The sequence below is a fragment of the Desmodus rotundus genome, chromosome 12 (assembly GCF_022682495.2).
Source record: "Desmodus rotundus isolate HL8 chromosome 12, HLdesRot8A.1, whole genome shotgun sequence".
NCBI classification, from domain to species: Eukaryota; Metazoa; Chordata; class Mammalia; order Chiroptera; family Phyllostomidae; genus Desmodus; species Desmodus rotundus.
In genome coordinates, this window is record NC_071398.1 from 25,764,977 (window position 1) to 25,783,892 (window position 18,916).

Consider the following 18,916-nt stretch of genomic DNA (forward strand, 5'->3'; position numbering starts at 1 on the left):
TTGCCTGGTTTCTCTCTCTCTCCCTCTCACACACATATACACACACGCACACATACACACACAAATCCGAAAAAGGATTTGACAAACAGATGCAACACAGAGTCCTAAAGAAGCATATTTTCCTAGGAGCTAGAGGTTTTGTAATTCACTGTTCAGATCAAATTTTGTCAATAATTATCCAACTAGTTTTCTCTCCAGAGGTCATCAAAGAATGAATGCTTATTTGTTGTGGAGAGAACATGTATGTGTCATGCACGCAGTGGGTGTGGGGGGAGCAATTGCATAGGAAGTGCTCTGGTATTTATATCAAACTGCACTAGGAAGTATGTGCCTGTGTGTGTATGATTAATCCAGGCTCATTCAAAGTGTGTCAGGGCTGTTTCCCCCCTCCCTTCTTGGCTCTCAGTTCATATAACCCAGGCTGCTTCCAGCCAGCCTTTGCCCACTTGTCCTGAGTGCAGAAAGGTGCAGCAGAGTCTGTGAGAATGAGCACTCTCCCCTCTGAGACAGCTTGGCTCTGCCTGGCTGTCACGGCAGCGCTAGGGGGACTCATTCTTTGCCAACTGAAGAAGAGCCCAGGACAGGTGGGGAGAAAGGTGGTCTGCCTGGTGGGCCTCTGGGGAGGGGCCTGCTTGCTCAGCCTGTCCCTCTTCTGGGGCTTGGTCCTCTTCTCCCTGTCATGCTTCCTCTTGCATATTTACTTATCTGGCCAAGAGATGTTACCTGTGGATCAAAAGGCTGTGCTAATCACAGGTAAGCGGACGACACTGCAATTCTCACCCAGGGCAGGATCTGGCACTTGCTTTGCCTCAGCGGGACTTTTTCAGATTTGGTTTAAAAATAAAATGCTTGGTGTAGAATAAATGAAAGCACATCCCCAAGTAGTTTTCACCACCTTGTTTGGTTTGCTTTCTTCAGGAGGTGTAGTTGGGAGGGACGGAAAGGGGAAGTGCATCTAAGCCATGATTTTGTTAACTTCCCAGGATAAACATTAATAAGCAAACCTGTGGTATTCCACGTTTCCAGGAAAGTCCCCTAGGTTTCTTTAGCCTTAAATGGAATTTTGTTCTGAGATTATGTTTGGCTGTTTTCTAGACTTTGGCTCTTATTTCCTAGAAGTGCAAGGAGACTTACAAAGTCAGGTTCTCTTTGTGTCTAGCTATGTTTTTTAAATACAGGGGTAGGCAAAAGTATTTTTGTCCACTGTAAAAAAAGCTTACAGTTGCATCAGGGTATTCTTCTGAGTTGATAAAGCTACTGTAATAACTTGCATGCCTTTTTCCATACAAACAACTGTAAACCTACTTTTGCCCACCCCTAAATTGAAGGGACTCACTAGGGGTGGAAACTTTGCAGTTTGCCTGGCTGCTGGTCTCATCTGAACCTTTGTCTTCACATCTGTCATTAGATGGCTAATGTTTCTTAATTGGATCAAGCTGGCAGTGTGTCCAGAGGGCAGTTGCTTGTTAGCTGAGCTGCCAGCTTTTCCCCCCCTTCTTTTGTGTTTCTTTTTCCACTGCAAGTATGAGGCCAAATTAAATTTCTGTGGTTTGTAAAACTGGTTTGCTTGGTTGTGAAGTTTGAGCTTGGATAGGGTTTTAAATGGGATTACCCAGCATTATCCTAACTCAGAAAATGATGCCAAGGAGGAACTTCTGTTGCAGAATCATTTGCTGGGATGTCATCACCTCACAGCCCACCACTACAACCTGCTGGGAGTGAGGGCAAACACAGGGTGTGGGTGGAAGCAAGTAGAGGTTTTCCCAATTCACAGGGAAATAGACTCGGAGGTGACTTGTCTATTTTGCCTTTTACTTTAACGATGAAATTTTCTCTTAAAATGAAATGCAAGCTGGCACTTGTTTGAGTTTTGAAGTGCTGTGGAAAACAAGCTTTTTCAAAGGCAAAACAACCCCCTGTCTCCCATACAATTCAAAGGTAAGAAAACTCAGTTGGTCAATGGGATGTGTACCATGATTCCACTCATGGTACATGGTACCATGGTACATGGTATTCCACTCATGATTGTACATGGTGTTCCACTCATGATTCCACATGAGTGTCTGGAATCATGCAGGTGATACCGGAGGACTGGCTGGGTTTTCTACTTCTTCACTAGAATTCTCTGGGTGGTCTGGGTAGAAAGCTATAGTAATAGTCAATCCTTCTGTTCTGTGTCTAGTAATAAGTACCCATGGTCTTCGGAAATAATTCTAGGTCAGATTTATTTTTTGTACTTTTCCACTTGTGTGAAAGGAGAGGGAACACATCAGCATGTTACAAAAGTTACCAGCAATGCTGTGGTTGACATTAATGAGACATGATCTCCTGGAAGTCCAAACATTCCTGGGAAATCAGTTTCAGAGGCAGCACTTCCAAGGCTAATAAATAAGAATATTAAGCCTTAGGATACACTCAGGCAAACTTCAGGTAATGGAAAAAACAGGAATTCTCTCTTGCTCCATTATCTTGTCAATGTTCTTCACCCTCTGTTTTGCAGGTGCAGGCAAGCAGAAATGCTCACAAAATACACACCCAAGTCAGCCCCTATCAGCCATTGCAATGTCCTGACTTGTGTTCAGAGGCATGGAAAATGACAGATTCAATTAGGCGACTCAGGCCCAATGACTAATCCCTCAGTGAAAAGTTTAGCAATTAGAAAGCTTTGAATTTATAATAAAGGAACCACATCCTTTGTCAAAAAGAATGCCATAGATTCAATATGATTCTAAAGAAGGTTTCAAGACCTTTGTTCTAAATGGAGAAATTAAAAATGAATTCATTTAGTTAGGTCAGAACTTATTTAAAAACAAGCCACCATAACTTGGAATAATCTTTGTTTCAGAATGGCTTATGTTATAAATCGGTGAACATTTTAGTGAGTGGGGTGACTAGCAAAAGGTGGCAATGTACTCAAATACAATTCTTTTATTTGATAATTTAAGATTTGGAAATCTCTTTTAAAGAAATAATCTGAAATTTGTAAAAAGGATAGATGCCAAACAAAATGGCATATTCACATAGTTGTTCAACACAATCTTACTTGAAATAGTGAAATATCAAAAGCAATAAAAATGGTGGCAAATCACAGTGTATCCTCTGGTAGAACAGTGGGAACCAGTAAAAAGGACAACACAGGACAGTGTTACGCTGTGGAAAACTGGGCTGGAGGAAAACTTGCAGGAGACCCAGGTGTCTGAGCAGGACTGCAACCAGGCCACTTGAATTAAAAAACAAAAACAAAAATGTGGAAGGAAATAGTTTGTAAATTGTTGGATTAGGGTTCCTGGATGCTTTTCTCCCCTAGATGTTTTCCCTAAAATTTATCTAATATAGTTATATTACTTATATAGTAAAAAATATGTTTTTCTATTTAAAAAATTATATTGAACTTATTGGGAGTGACATTGGTTAATAAAATTATGTAGGTTTCAGGGGTACAACTCCATAACACATCATCTGTGTACTGCATTGTGTTCACCACCCCAAGTCAAATACTTCCACCATCATTCATTCCTTCTTTTCCCTCTTCTACCTCCCCCACCCCCTTTACCATGCTGTTGTCTGTGTCTATGAGGTTGTTTTTGGTTTTTTTTCTTAATGCCTTCACCTTTTTCACCCAGCACCCCACCCCTTCTCCTCTCTGAGAGTTGTCAGTCTGTTCTCTGTCCATGAGTCTGTTTCTCGTAGACTCATAGTCTATTTGTTAGTTTATTTTGTTCACTAGATTCCATATATAAGTGAAATTGTATGGTACTTGTCTTTCTCTGACTGGCTCATTATTTTTAAAAGGGATCACATTAAAAGGATAAAATCCATTTAATTATGGACCCAGGTGTAAGATAATTACAAGGACAAGTTCAAAAAAGTAACTTTGTTTCTTGGAGTCAACTTATTTCATTTTTCTAAGATATTCAAAGGTCTTTTGTCTCAGAAACATAAATTATAGCACAAAGAAGAAATAAGCAAGCATAGAGAGTTGGAACACATACTTGTCTTTATGGTAACTGAAGCTCCAAGGGCCATTTAATTTTTAAAATGATTGTAAAATTAATGATGAGCAGGCTCACTTGACTGCAGCAGCATCTCAGGCATAACATAGTGGAAAAAACTTGGATGTCCGAAAGGGCTGGGCTTGAATTCTGCATTTATTCTGTCTTAGGCTGGGTTCTTCAGGGGCAGCGCTTGAGATGAGGATTTGTGGGGGGAGAAGGAAACTCTTCTCTACTCTTCAAAAATTTTTTGTTTTGTTTTGGCTGTAATCAAATCTACACAAAACAGATTTGCAAGAGAAAGTAACCAAATTTAATTACATACGTACACATACATAGGAGGCTGAGGGACAGAAAGTTAAAATAAGTATATATGCCATTTTGAGCTCAGGATAAGGTAGAGTGCCTTGGAGGCTTCGGAGGGACAATAAGAAGAGTAGATGTTCAGTAATTAGTAGTTTTCCCTGTCCTATAAATAGGTCATAAAATGTTATTTTTGGTGACAACTTTTATGGGCAAGACCCCTAATTCAAATTCTTTAAGGGAAGTTTCTTATGCACCTGCAGAATCTTGATTACCCTCAGCTCAAAGTACAGGTACTGTATTTTGCCATGTATAATGTGCAATTTTTTGCCCAAATTTTTGAGGAAAAAATAAGGATGTTCATTGTACATGGGTGGGACTCTGTATCTATATAGATATATGTTTTTAATTCTTTTATTTATGCGTGTGCACCAAAAGTGTAACTCTAGAAAGCAATAACAATAACCATATGCAAAATAATGCCCTGGAATATGATCATTGGTTTTGTTTCTAAATAAAAATAAATAAATAATTGAATTAAAAAAATAAAATGACTTTTTTCCTGAAAGTTTGAGCCAAAAATGTGGGTGTGCATTATACACGGGAGCACCTTATACTTGGCAAAATACAGTAATTCACATGCCAAAGTGAAGAGGAATTTTGGGGAAGGCTGTTCTGAACCCCTATAGTGTGAATGGGATTTATTAGGAGGGTTTCCAAGGAACATTGGTCCTGGAGTAGGGAAGATGGACAGGAATGATGGAGGCCACAAAGGGTGCAGCATGAAGGGAAGTCTGCTGAGGGTCAGTTGGCTTAATTACTGGGGCGGATCTGTAGACAGTGGGGGTTGCACAGGACAGCTGTCCCCATTGTGGTCCAGGGAGTAGTAGTTTTTATGCCCTCCCACCTGTCAATCATTAGTTAAGGGCTCTTACCCCCCACCCCCTGGGTGGTAGTGATGAGGGGAGGCTTAAACTCCAGGTACTTCTGACTCTCCTTGTCCACTGGCAAAGGGAGCTCCAGCATCCTGGGACAGCTGCTGGACAAAGTCTCAGGGACTGGCTGCTGGGTGTGATGTCCCTGTGGCTTAGAGAGCCCCCAAATGGCCAAGGTGATCTGGGCAGTTTGATATTATCTGCTACATACCTCTTCCTCCCAGCTGTGTGATCTTTGGTACCCAGTTTGGGGCTTCTGAACTTTTGTTTTCTCCTCTGGAAACTAGAAATGATAACACACACACACGTTTTTATAGTTGGAGTTAGTGATGAGAGACAGGGAGGAAGGGATGGAGAGAGGGAGGGAGGAAGAAGAGAGAAAGAGAGGGGTGTAATTTTCTGTATTGGGGTGGTGAGGGGAAAGGTAGAGAGATGGGGTTAGGGAGGCCAAAAGGAAACAAAAAAGAAAAAGGCTGACAAAGAAAGAAAAGAAGAAACATTCATTTATTCACCCCACAGCTATTTATAGAGTCCTTAGTACGCGCCATGCATTGTCCAGAAGCAGTGGGGGGAGGACATTACAGACCATGCAATGTTATGTTGTTTGTCAAGTGATGGAATCAAAGTTCTTAGATTTCTTTGACCTTGGCCCCATGTTTACTGGGGCTCCTTCTTCTTCCTCTGAGATTGTACATTGTCCTTGTTAGCCTATCCTTTGGACTTGGTAGGAGAAGCAAAGGTAACTTTGACTTGCTGCCCTGAGCCCTTTCACCTGGCCCCTCCAGTCTTCCTCACCCACTTCAAGGGATAACTTCTGATTCCATATTTACTGTGAGCAGGGCACACACCTGGAGGGCACCATGGTCTAATGGGAGATATTTGGCCACAGTGGCTATAGCTGAGCAATGGGGTACAGAGGGCGCCTCCAGGAGGATTCCCAAAGTGTGGTGGAGCTCAAGGGTGGGCACAGCTCGCGTGGGGAGGGGGGGCTGGGAAAAACTTGATTAAAAATGAGCTGTTTTAGGAATTAAAAAGTAGCTTTCTAGAGGGAAAATAAGGCCTTCCAGGCTAATTGGTCAAGCAGCTCCCCCACACACCGTGGGCACTCATTAAAATTTTTTATGTTGGATAATTTTTAATTGGAATTTTCAAAACTGGGTGCAATGGAGGGTGGACCAAGGAGGGGAAAAAGGATTTGTTTTAAGCAAAGGCCCTTATTTTATGTTGCAAATGAAGAGTCCTGGGTGGGTGGTGACCCCTGCTAGGACTTATTAAATAGTCCAATTAAGGTTCTAAAATTGAATACTGTTGGCATCAGCTTGGTATTTGGTGTCCTTTGGATTTAACGCTAAATTATTAAAATGGCTGAACATTGACGGTGGACTACAGGACTAAGGAAAATAACATCTCTGTGCTCAAAATTTACATACATTTTATATTTGATTTTCACAACCCTAATAAACTGCATCTTGTGAATGAAGAAACTATGTGTCCAAAGTCACTGAACTACTAAGTAGCACAAATGGGACTGAACCCAGATCAGATCCTTCTGCCACCCAAAGGCATTCTCTCAACACTGTCTTTTTTGTGTTATAGCCATGGTTACTAGTAGCCTGTGAAGGCATCCAGGGTATATAATGTGTCCATTCAAAAGGCAAGTACATGTTGAACATATACAGAGTGGGGCAAAAGGAGGCTTACAGTTGTGAGTGTATAAAACACAGTTTACTCCTGTATCATCATTTATTAATTATTGTATTAGTTTCCATACAGTCAACTGTAAACCTACGTTTGCCCCACCCTGTATTATGTTCATAAGACTGCTGACACATAACTCGGCAATTGATTGGATGCAGAGATGCAGGTGAGAGGAGATAAAATGAAGGTACTGTGGACACGGATAGGGATGTTTGAAAAAGGTGGTGGTGTTTTAAGATATGCCATCTGGTGAGTTAGAGTTCAGGTTTCATTTTGAGGGAGTTCAGGTTAGGTTTCATTTTGAGGGAGGTGAGGGGGCAGTGCAGGTGGAAAGTCATGGGCAGGTGGAAATAGAGAACCAGACCTTGATGAGTATGGAGGAAAAGAGGGGAGAAACACAAGCAACAAAGTGATGATTAGTGTTGCAAGGGAAGTGGTCCTGGAAGTGTATAATAAAGAATCAATACAGTTTTCAGTGAACCTAAAATCCAGTCAATCAGAATTTTTTAATATGCTACATAACCTCTTTTATAATTCAATTTAAGCTTTACCTTAGCCCTCTACAGAGACTCGTAAAAAGCTATTTTTAACTTGGGTAATTCTGTGATATTTGAATGGTGATTTTATCAGGCATTCTAGATGGAGTTTTTTTTATTCTTTAAAAAATTAAATTTATTAGGGTGATAATGGTTAACGAGATTATGTAGGTTTCAAGTGTAGATTTCTATAATACATTATATGCATATTGCACTGTGCCCACCACCCAAAGTTGAATCACCTTTACTGTGCCCCCCACCTCCCTTCCCTCTGGTAACCACTGCACTGCTTCTGTCTGTGTCTATGAGTTTCAGTTTTTTGGTTGGGGGAAATCCTCGTGGGATGAAAGCACTCCCAGCCCCCTGCCCTATATATTGTAAACTTTTTGAAGGCAGGGACCACGTTTTCTTTATGACCACATGCCCCTTGGCAGGGTCAGAGCACATCAGACCCGATACAGTGTTAGTGAATGCATGAGCCCTGAGTTCATGAACCAAGAGGGTGACGTTTCCTCCCCTTTTTTTGTGCTCATGGCTGGACAAAATGGGATGGTCCCAGTCTGCCTACTTCCTTATGTACTTATCTCTGCTGGTTCTTTTTTGCTGGGATCACCTGTGGAGAAAGGGCAGAGTGACATGGCTGAGCTGTCGAGGCCCCATTGTTCTGCCATGACTTACCTGTTGGCTTGCTCCGGACTGGGCTTTACGATGCCTTGGTTCTAAGTGTGCTCCTGCTCACCCAGTATGTGGCACACGCAGAATATCCTCTGGCCTCCAGCAGGCTGCTGAAACTGCTCTCCCAAAGGTCACTGGTGTCCTCCTAGTCACCAGAGTTTGACTTCCATGCCAGCACTGCTGACCACATTTGCCTCCTTGACATGGCTTCCTTCGCTTTCCAGGAGATTGCATTTCCAAGTTTTTCTCTCACTTCTCTGTCCCTTGATTCTCCATGTTCTTCTTCCTACCCCTCCCCTGAGGTGACTCCTGTGGCTCTGTCCTTGTCCCTCTTTATCTTGCCATATTCTCTACCATTGAAGTCCCACCCGCTCCTGTGATATCCAAGGCCTCTATGTGAGGACCGGCAAATCTGTACTTTTGTATACCTGACATTCTTTTGACTTTCTGACTCATATTTCCAGGATTTTAGGCTGAAACTTTAAACTTGGCATTTCTAGGACAAACTTATCATTGTTTCTCCTAATCCTTTTTCTTTTCTTAACTTCTCTGGTTCTCACCTTTCCTCCAATTCTGGCCTCTTCCCCATCCCTCCTTCCACTTCTTTACACCAGCCACTTTCTACAGGTTATTTCTATCCCTTATTGATGACTTCTTCATAGGTTCATCTTTTCCTGTTTACCCTCCTAAAAGCCAGCACTCCCTTTACCCCCTCCAGTTCCCTGCATCTCCTTTAGGATGTGTTTATATTCCTACACTCTCGTGCAGTACCTTTGTTTCCACATATGGCATCTCCTGCCCCCTGTATTTTGATGATGATAAATCTCTAACACCTTGCCCACACTTGTTTCCTGCACTCTGGACCACATATCCACTGCTTCCTGATGTTCCAGGGTCCACATGGCCCAGACAGCACTCTCTGACTTTCACCTAAATCCTGCCACCAGTCCAGAATTTGATGGCATTAACATCATCCACCCCATCTTCCCAAGTCACAGATGCCACAGTCATCTTTTTTCTTAAATATATTTATTATGCTATTACAGTTGTCCCATCCCCCCCTTTATTACCCTACACCCTGCACACCCTTCCCATCCACATTCCCCACATTTAGTTCATGTCCATGGGTCTTACATATAAATTCTTTGGCTTCTACATTTCCTATACTATTTAACCTCCCCCTGCTTATTTTCTACCTACCATTTATGCTACTTATTTTCTGTACCTTTTCTCCCTCTCTCCCCTCCCACTCCCCCACTGATAACTCTCCATGTGATCTGCATTTCTATGATTCTGTTCCTGTTCTAGTTGTTTGCTTAGTTTTTTTTTGTTTTAGTTTTAGGTGTGGTTGTTAATAACTGTGAGTTTGCTCTCATTTTTCTGTTCATATTTTTTATCTTCTTTTCATTAGATAAGTCCCTTTAACATTTCATATAATAAGGGCTTGGTGATGATGAACTCCTTGAACTTGACCTTATCTGAGAAGCACTTTATCTGCCCTCCCATTCTAAATGAAAGCTTTGCTGGATAGAGCAATCTTGGATGTAGGTCCTTGCCTTTCATGACTTGGAATACTTCTTTCCAGCCCCTTCTTGCCTGTAAGGTCTCTTTGGAGAAATCAGCTGACAGTCTTACGGGAACCCCTTTGTAGGTGACTGTCTCCTTTTCTCTTGCTGCTTCTAAGATTCTCTCCTCTTTAATCTTGGATAATGTAATTATGATGTGCCTTGGTGTGTTCCTCCTTGGGTCCAGCTTCTTTGTGAGTCTCTGAGCTTCCTGGACTTCCTGGAAGTCTATTTCCTTTGCCAGATTAGGGAAGTTGTCCTTCATTATTTGTTTGAATAAGTTTTCAGTTTCTTGCTCTTCCTCTTCTCCTTCTGGCACCCCTATGATTCAGATGTTGGAATGTTGTTTAAAGATGTCCTGGAGGTTCCTAAGCCTCTCCTCATTTTTTTGAATTCTTGTTTCTTCATTCTGTTCTGGTTGAATGTTTCTTTCTTCCTTCTGGTCCACACCATTGATTTGAGTTCCGGTTTCCTTCCCATCAGTATTGGTTCCCTGTACATTTTCCTTTGTTTCTCTTAGCATAGCCTTCATTTTTTCATGTAATTTGCGACCATATTCAACCGATTCTGTGAGCATCCTGATTACCAGTGTTTTGAACTGTGCATCTGATAGGTTGGCTATCTCTTCGTTGCTTAGTTGTATTTTTTCTGGAGCTTTGATCTGTTCTTTCATTTGGGCCCTTTTTTTTTGGTCTTTGCTTACCTGTTATGTAGTAAGGGGTGGAGCCTTAGGTGTTCACTAGGCAGGGCAACCCATGTTGCTGTGTTGTGATGCTGTATGTGGGGGAGGGGTCCAAGAGGGAACAATGACACTTGATCTGCTCTCTGCCGGTTTTCAGTCACTCCCTCCACTACCCACAATCAAATTGGGCCCTTCTGGTGCTGAATCCCAGGTGGGAGGGTTTGTGTACGTTCTAGGACCCTGTGGGTCTCTCCAACAAACTCTCCTGTGAAGGTGGGAGTTTCTCCCACTGCCACCACAGGTGTTTTCAATCAGAGGCTTTATTCCCCTGCACTGAAACTCTGGGTAGCATGGTCTGCCTCGCTCCCCAGTTGTTCCTCCCAGTTTATCTGCCCTGGAATGTGGGTCTTCCTAGTCTGCAATCTGCTGCCTTGCTGCAGGTCTGCCAGCCATTGTCTTGCCTCGAGTCCTCTCTGCCCAGCTTCCTGTCTCTGCCCCTCCTACCAAATGAATGTTCCTTCTTTAACTCCTTGGTTGTTGGACTTCCATACAGTTTGATTTTCTGTCAGTTCTGGTTGTTTTTTGTTTTTAAATTTGTTGTTGTTCTTCTTTTGGTTGTGTGAGGAGGCACAGTGCATCTACCTAGGCCTCCATCTTGGCCAGAAGTCTCTCCCACAGTCATCTTTGAACCCTCTTTTCAGTTAACCCATATCACAAACCTGAGAATTCTTGACTCTTTCTTCTCTTTCATCCCTTCATCCAACCAATAACTTATTCATAACTCAATGACCTTTCCCTATCTCTTGAATCTCTCTCCTCCCTTTTATTCCTGGAGCTACTCCCTTTGATCAAAGCTTCCTTGTTTTTCATTTGGACTATTGTAATAGTGACTTGGTTGTTATCCCTGCCTCTCATTTCTTCATCTTCACTCTGTAGCCAGATCAATGCTTTTCCAAAATATAAAGCTAACCAATCCACATTCCCCTGTATATAAAATCCTACTACAGCTCCTCATCCATATAAAGCCCAAATTTCTTGTGTGCAAAGGTCCTTGACAATAGAGGTCATATTACATACATCCTTTATACTCCCCAAGTTCCTAGGAAAGTTCTGAGTACCACTTAGCTGTTCAAAGGTTGTGTGCTATCCAGGCACTGTACTAAAACAAATATTACTACCTTGAAGACAGAACAAGACCTGCTGAGGAGGTAAAACATGAGGTTTTCAGAAAGGTCCCTGGTATGAGCAATTTCTAATCTCAAAAAATGATCAAAGATTATCTTGTCTACACCCTCCTGGCCAAAGCTTCCATGTCCACTTATTTACATCAGTATCTGAACCCCATGGATTTTGAAATCCCCTATTTATGCTCCTAAAGATGAACCCTTCAGATGCTGATCCTTCACTCCTTCCCTTGCCTTCCCAATTTCAGGGTTCAATGCCCTCAGAGTTGGGGATTAGATCAGATCATGGGATGTCAGTATATATGTATGTGCTAGGACATGGCACAGGCAGTGGTTTTGGGGCAAGGCCATGGACATCTGGTTAATAGGTAGTCGCACTGAACCAAATGGAGATAAACTAATGACTGGGAATGAGAGTAAATCCAGGTGGCAAAGAAGACAAGCTGGATGCAAGCTAAGCAGGGAGCATGAGGAAGTCTAGTGCAGACATGGAGTGGAGTGGGGGAACATGTCTGGCTTGGATGACCCAGGGACCCCTGTCCACCATCAGTGCACAACAGCACCTGCTCTTTAACTTAGGATTCACTACATGCAGCACTCTGGTGCTCCCGGGTTCCCCCTTGTGCACTGGCTCACATCACGAGACCCTTCCTCTCTGCTCATAATTGCTAACTCCCATGGACTTCGTGCCATAAACAGGGTATTGAAAAGATATATGTCCACTGAAAAACAATTCTAAAATTCAAGAACAGAAGCCATGGGGAACATTGTATTCAATGTCCTTGGTGTACAAAGGACTCAAGGTCCAGGACTGGCCCAAACATAATTTTGACCTTTGACATTTTGATTTGAGACAAGTGCCCAATGTGGTTTTTGATTGAATAGAACCCAAATTCCATTTTCATGAGTCAACGGCTCTGCTAGGTCAACTGAAACACTGGAAAGGGATCTGGGTTTCATTGAATCCTATTGTCTAAAGATTCATGTCTACTGAGGTCTTGTGGCCTTCAGAGTCAAACTGAACCTGGATATCAGCAAGGGGATTGGAAACAAAACCAAAACTATGTCCCTCTCTAGAAACGTATGTGCATCTAAGTGCAAGTCTGTCTACTGTCCTCCAGGATAGGAGGAGGGTGAGGGGTTAAGACCACACAATTAAGACAATGACTGATCTGGCTGCTTGCCTTGCCACTTACTAGCTCTCTGACCTAGGGCAAGTTAATTAACCTGTCTGGACCTCAGTTTCCTTCTCTGTAGCAGGCAGATAATCATAATATTGATCTCACTGGGATTGTTGCCAGGATGGAATGCGGTAACATACATAAAGGGCCATCTGTACATGGTACCTTTCATTCACAGCCAAATAGAAAAGCATGAAGGTGGTGGCTAGAAGCCGAAAGATAAGATTGCTAAAAGAGTGCCCTCCATCCCCTACCCACCGCCCAACTCTGGAAAGAGAAGGAAATTGAGCATGATTGTAACAGGCCTTGGAATATGAAGGGAGTTACTACCTCAGAATTCTCCCACTCAACATGGACACTTTTTCCTACTTAAGGTTTCAGAGAAGCTTCTAGAATAAGCCACAGGAAGTGTATATTCAAATAATCTTAGGGGAACTTCACTGTAGAGACCATGGTGTAGGGGTTGGGGTTTCACTGCATCCTGTTCCCTTGGCAGGGAACATGCAAGGGGTTTCCCCTGATCCACTCCACATGTTATAGGTCAGCTATGATATTGGGAGGATGGTGAGGGAGCAAGAACATCTTATTCTGCCACTTTGGGGCTTACATGGTCATATTGAACTTTATTTCAACCAACTGCCTCCCAATGCCTGAATACCCTTTTCAGGATTATCCTTTTCATCTAGTGAGGTTTTTTGAATAACCCCAATGATGGAAAGCTCACTACCCCTTCAAAGAAATCATTCCACTTTTATATACAGTGTTAATAGTTGTAAATATTTTCCATATATGGATCAAAATATGCTTCCCTGGACAATCATCGATGCATTAATTCTGCCCTGGAAGTCACATAATCTAAAGAAAGTGCTCTTTTGTGTAGTAGCTCTTGAAAAATGTGAAGACTGAATTATATTATAACCAAATCTGCTTCAAACTAAATACTCTCATCCCTCCCATGGCCTAGTTTCTGGAACCTTCATCATTTTTTCTCAGTGTCTTCTGGACAATTTTCTTGACATTCCTTTGAGATGTTACTCAGATGTAACATTGTGCACCATCTTGATATGAGCAATACAAACCAGACTGGAACTATGAAGGTGAAATTAAATCAGAAGACTTTGGCAGTGACAAAAGTATTGTGGTACTTGATGAAGTAAGAGGCTACTGTCCAAGGGATAAAGAAAAGTAGAAGCTATGGGTATCTAAGCTTTCATTCTAGTTATTTTATAGCCTATTATGCAAAGCTATTGGGTAAAAGCCAATTTACTTATATAGCAAATCTTCAATGGTTTGGGGTGCCAATTATGGTTATAGGGTAGTTATGAGGACAAAATGAAATAAAGCAAGCCAAATGCTTAGCACTGTGCCTGGCTGCATAGTACACAATTGGTGAGTGCTGCTGCAAGAAATTGGAGAAGACAAAAGACACTGCAGTAATCAGAGAAAGCATGATGATGGAAATAATACCAGCTATTTTCTGGGGTAGAACAGGTTGTCTCCATTATGAGCTCTTATTTCTTTGTGCCTGCCAAGTTAAATGAAATCTCTCTTTTTATGGCCCTTTCATCACCTTTGCCATCCTTTGTAAGTATTTGTTTAATGTCTTCTTCCTCCTATAGCAGTGGTTCTTGACCGGGAGCAACTTTGCTTCCCAGGGGACATTTTCACAATGTCTGAAAATATTTTTTGGTTGTCATAATTGGGGGGCACAGAAATGTGTTACTGGCATTTAATGCATAGAAGCCAAGGATGCTTCTAAACATCCTATAATGTACAGGAGAGCCCCCTCCCCCACCCCAAAGAATTACCTCATCTCAAATGTCAGTAGTGCTGTGGTTGAGTCACCCTGTCCTAGAGTGTGAGCTCCCTTGCTCAGGGACTGTATCATTCTCATTGATCGTGGTATCCCCAAGTGCCACTTACAAAGTAAGTCACTTGATGAGTGCCCAATAATAATAAAAGAAAATGGGAATTGAACTGGATCTTAAAGAATAGACAGGTTTGAATGCATTTTTCTTCTGCTTTGAGTACACAGAGACAGAAGGTACTGGGAGTTCTTTGAAAACAAAGTTCACAAAGAAGATTGCAAATATTCTATCCTCAAAGGGATGAGAGAGACAGAGCGGCCCTAGAGCTTCACCAGGAGACTGATATTGCCACAAATAAGAGAGTTTCAGAACAAAAGGTCTGGAACTGCAGGTAACACAAGAACACCCAAGACTACGAGCAGTTCATTGTTTTGATGGGTAGAATTCAGCCAACCACTGAAAAAGCAGAGACAGAATGTTACATAGACAGGAACTAGAGAGTCCCTTTGGCAATGAACAAAGGTGAGGCTTCTCAGCCCACAGTGGGTTGCCATGAACACAGAGGTGTCTAACTTGGGGCAGCATCTTGAGTCTGGTGGATGTCAATCATCACTGTGCATTAAAATCACCTGAGAGCCTTTTGAAGCACATTGATGCTTAGGCACCTACTCCCAGAGCTCGGGTTTACCTGATCTAGGGCATATGACTTGTGTGTTGGTGTTTCTTTAGAAAGCCCGCTTCCCACATGAAGCTAGTGTTAGTCCTACATTGAGAATGAACCACAGCTCAGTGCCTTGCATAAGCAATTCCTCTCTCCAATACCTATACACCCAATTCCACTGGCTGTTTCAGACTTTACATGTCTGAATCTAAGCTCTTGATCTGGGACCTCTTCCTACCTAGCCCTGCCTCTGTCTTCCCCATCTTGGTGAGCCACCCTACCTAGCACCCTATAAAGACCAGAATCCCGAGAGCTGCCTAGATCTCTGTTGCCCCTCCTCCTCTGCTGTCAGTAACTGCTACTTTCAGAATACTTCTTGATACACCCACTGCCCTCCTTCTTCACCACCTCTGCTCTAGTCAAACCTGTCCCTATTTCTTCCTTGGCTGCTCCCAGCCTCTGGGATTTCACTCTTGACACACCAGCCTATTCTCTGTAGGGTAGCCAGGGTACCCCTTTCTGGTTTGAAACCCTTCAAAGGCTTTCCTCTGTAGAGAATAAAAATCAAAAGTTTTGCCCAAGACTAGAGAGACTGCAAGATCTAATCCCTCTTATCTCATACCTTTGCTGGCATTATGGCCCTAACACATGCTGTTCCTTTTACTTGGAATGCTTGCAGGGATTGGAGTGCCTTTATAGTTCTGGTTTCTCCTTCACCTTCATATCTTAGTCTAAATCAGGATTTCTCAGTCTTGGCACCATTAACATTTTAGACCATCTTTGTTGTTGGGGCTGTTCTGTGCATTGTAGGGTGTTTAGCAGCAAACATAGCCTCTACTCACTAGGTGCTGATAGCACCCCTCCCCACTCAGTGTGATAACCCCAAAATGTCCAGACATTGCCCTGTGGTGGCAACAACACCAGCCATTAGAAACACTACTCGTTTGAGGTGTTCCCTGGGGGAAAATGACCAAACCCGGGTCCCTCCTTGGTTGATGCTGGGACTGGGGAGACTGTTCTCTCCACGCCCCCCAGCCCCACTGTGGTGGGCCCACATTCGGGTGGGACTTCTGGCTTCTTGCAGAAAACAGGGAAGTGAGGCCAGGGTCCTCTTACCTTGGTTTCCTCCTTCCTCTCTGGGCTTGGCAAATAAATTTGATGATGATATTGCCCAAATCCCCCTTAGCCCTAGGGAATCAACTGTGGGCAAGAATATTCCCTTCTTCTGCCTTCACCAGAAAAGGGGAGCTTCATGACTCCAAAGTAGTTCTAACAAAGAGTGTTCTACCCTCAGTACCCAGCCCAGTATGGGATGGAGAGAAGCTGAGTGAATTAATGACTGAGACAATTTGTTTGGGGCTGGTTTCTAAAGATGTTCTAAGTCGTCTCTGAGACGGTGCACAGAGAAAAGGACCTTGTGTGCTGTTGCCCCAGGAAAGGATGCTTCATCTTAGGTTTCTACTGGAGAACCGACACAAGGCTAGACATGGAGAATGCCTGGTGGGCAGGGTATCTATCCCCTTTGTATTATGCAAGAGTGGTCCTAACCTAGACCAGGTAACCATACATAGAAGTCCCCATTTTGATTTAATTAATCAGTTGTTCCTGATAATCAAAATGATTCAGATATCAGGGAGAGTCACCCTGCCCCATTAAGTCAAGATATCATCTGCTTGAGTCCCCATGATATGCCCTGTGAGAGGTCCATCCCCACCCTCCACAAGTTTGCAAATTCCTGAGCTCATCTTTCTCCAGGTAACCTTAGCTCTGATTTCTAGTGAAGGTGAATCCTTATCGTCTACCTGCTTTCAGTGAAGACATGTAAGAGCCCCTTTTGCTTAATTACTCACCCTCAACCTTCTTCTCACCCCTACAAACTATGCATTCAGGTCAGCTGAAAGCAGTAAGCTTTCCAGAAAATATTCAGGGGCCTTCTATCATAGCAGACACTGCAGATTTTAGTCTGCCCTATTCATCTTCATATATTAATTTTCATTGCACTATACTTCTCATACCATGAAACTCACCCTGTAAAGTATACAACTCAGGGGTTTCTAGTATATTTGTAAGGTAATGCAACTCTCACCACTATCCAATTCCAAATTCTGATCACTCCAAAAAGAAACCTGTAACCATTAGCAGACTGCCCCATTCTTAAAATGTCATTTAGTCATTTCTGCCAACTTGACTTCCCAACTCCAGGCATGCTGCTTTCTCCCCCTCCCCCACCCTTCAATGTTACCCTTTCTCCTTCCTTTTTCATGTCTGTAGTGGGAGGGAGCACTAGTAAACAGCAGTGCTGTCCAGAGTATAACGTGAGCCACATAAGTAATTCAACTTTTTCTAGTAGTCCTATTTTTAAAAGAAAAAAAAGGTAACATTAATTCAAATATATTCAATTTAATATAATATGTCTAACATATTATCATTTCAACTTGTAATTAGTATTAAAGTTACTAATGAGGCATTTTTCATTGTACTAGATCTTTGGTGATTTGTTCGTATGTTATTCCATGATTTGACTCCTGAAGGCAGATCCTTCCCTTCCACCTCAATTATTCCTCAGAGCACTCATTTTAGTTCCCTGGCAGAACTTGCCATGATTCATAATTTTCCTTTTATGTCATGCACGTACTCCCTGCGTGCCACACTGGACTGTGAACTCTGTGAGCACAGTGCTGTGGATTAAACTGTGTTCCCTCCAGGCTCACATGTTGAAGCCTTGGCCCCCAACGTGATGTGTTTGGAGATGGGCTTTTGAAAGATGATTAGGGTTAGATGAAGTCACAAGGGTGGGGCCCTCAGGATGGGATCGACGTCCTTACATGGAGAGACACTAGAGGGCTGTCTCTCTGCCTCTCTCTGCCCTGTGAGGGCACTGTGAGAAGGCCTGCAGTGAACTCTCTTCCTAGGTCGCTATAGGTCAAGGGTTTGCCATCCCTGTTGAAAGGAACTAGGTCAGATTAACAATCACAAGGTGGTGATAATCAATGAAATTGAAAATAGAGAGTTTCTGTAAATCAGAGCTTTCTTGAATTTCTGGGCAGTACTTCAGTCAAATTTGACAGGTAGCGACTTGTACCGTTAGAGGCAGCCTAATAAATTTTTGGCTATGTGAGGCGAGAATGACATCCTGTCAGTCAGGAATCAGCTCTCCTGTGAAAAAGACCCACGGAGACATTATTAAGGCAGCCCTTTGTAGATAAAACTATAGATAATGTTAGGGAGGAAGAACTAAGCCACCTTAGCATAATGAGGAAATTTAACTACATCTCTGGGTAGTTTTTTCTATCTTTGTGTTACACTAATCCTGAGTAAATTTACTTTTTTTTTTGTAGTAGTGTGCTTTATTTTATGTAGTTGCTTAACATGTTTTTACAAGTGTTACTTTGCTTGTAAAACTTCTTGTAAAATATATGGTTGGAACCTTAAAAATATTCCACTAACCAAACCACATGAAAGCATAGAAGAGTGATCAAAAGAATCCAGCCTCAAAAGGCACTAATGCAAGATTTTATTTATTTAAAGTACAAATCAGGCACAACTGATCTATGCTGTTAGAAGCCAGGACAGTGGTAACCTGTGGGGTGGGGATGACAGGAAGGAGGCACAAGGGAGATTTCTGCTGAGCTGATGTTTCTTGATCTGGGCGCTGGTTGCATGAGTGGCTTTACTCTGTGAAAGTTCATTCAGGTG

General features: G+C 42.5%; 1 protein-coding gene and 1 long non-coding RNA gene across 4 annotated transcripts in view; one reads left to right on the forward strand and one right to left on the reverse strand.

The window, feature by feature from the left end:
- The first annotated feature begins 352 nt into the window (after positions 1–352).
- Positions 353–18,916, forward strand: part of HSD17B2 (hydroxysteroid 17-beta dehydrogenase 2) — a 49,304-nt gene continuing 30,740 nt past the window's right edge. Inside the window, exon 1 of one of the 2 annotated variants that reach the window (XM_045191819.3) lies at positions 353–753. In XM_045191819.3, the coding sequence (XP_045047754.2) occupies positions 486–753 (268 nt within the window). In that variant the 5' untranslated portion in view covers positions 353–485. The remainder of the gene's footprint in view (positions 754–18,916) is intronic. The other variant, XM_024555937.3, reaches the window with a different exon arrangement.
- LOC123479319 (uncharacterized) lies at positions 2,798–8,765 on the reverse strand. 2 transcript variants are annotated; one of them, XR_006654904.3, is made up of 4 exons: positions 8,143–8,765; positions 5,442–5,513; positions 3,993–4,268; positions 2,800–3,220 (listed from the first exon to the last, which is right to left on the reverse strand). It is a non-coding gene; the product is annotated as an uncharacterized lncRNA (long non-coding RNA). The 2 variants fall into 2 exon arrangements; XR_006654903.3 differs by having other exon boundaries at positions 2,798–4,268; positions 8,143–8,750.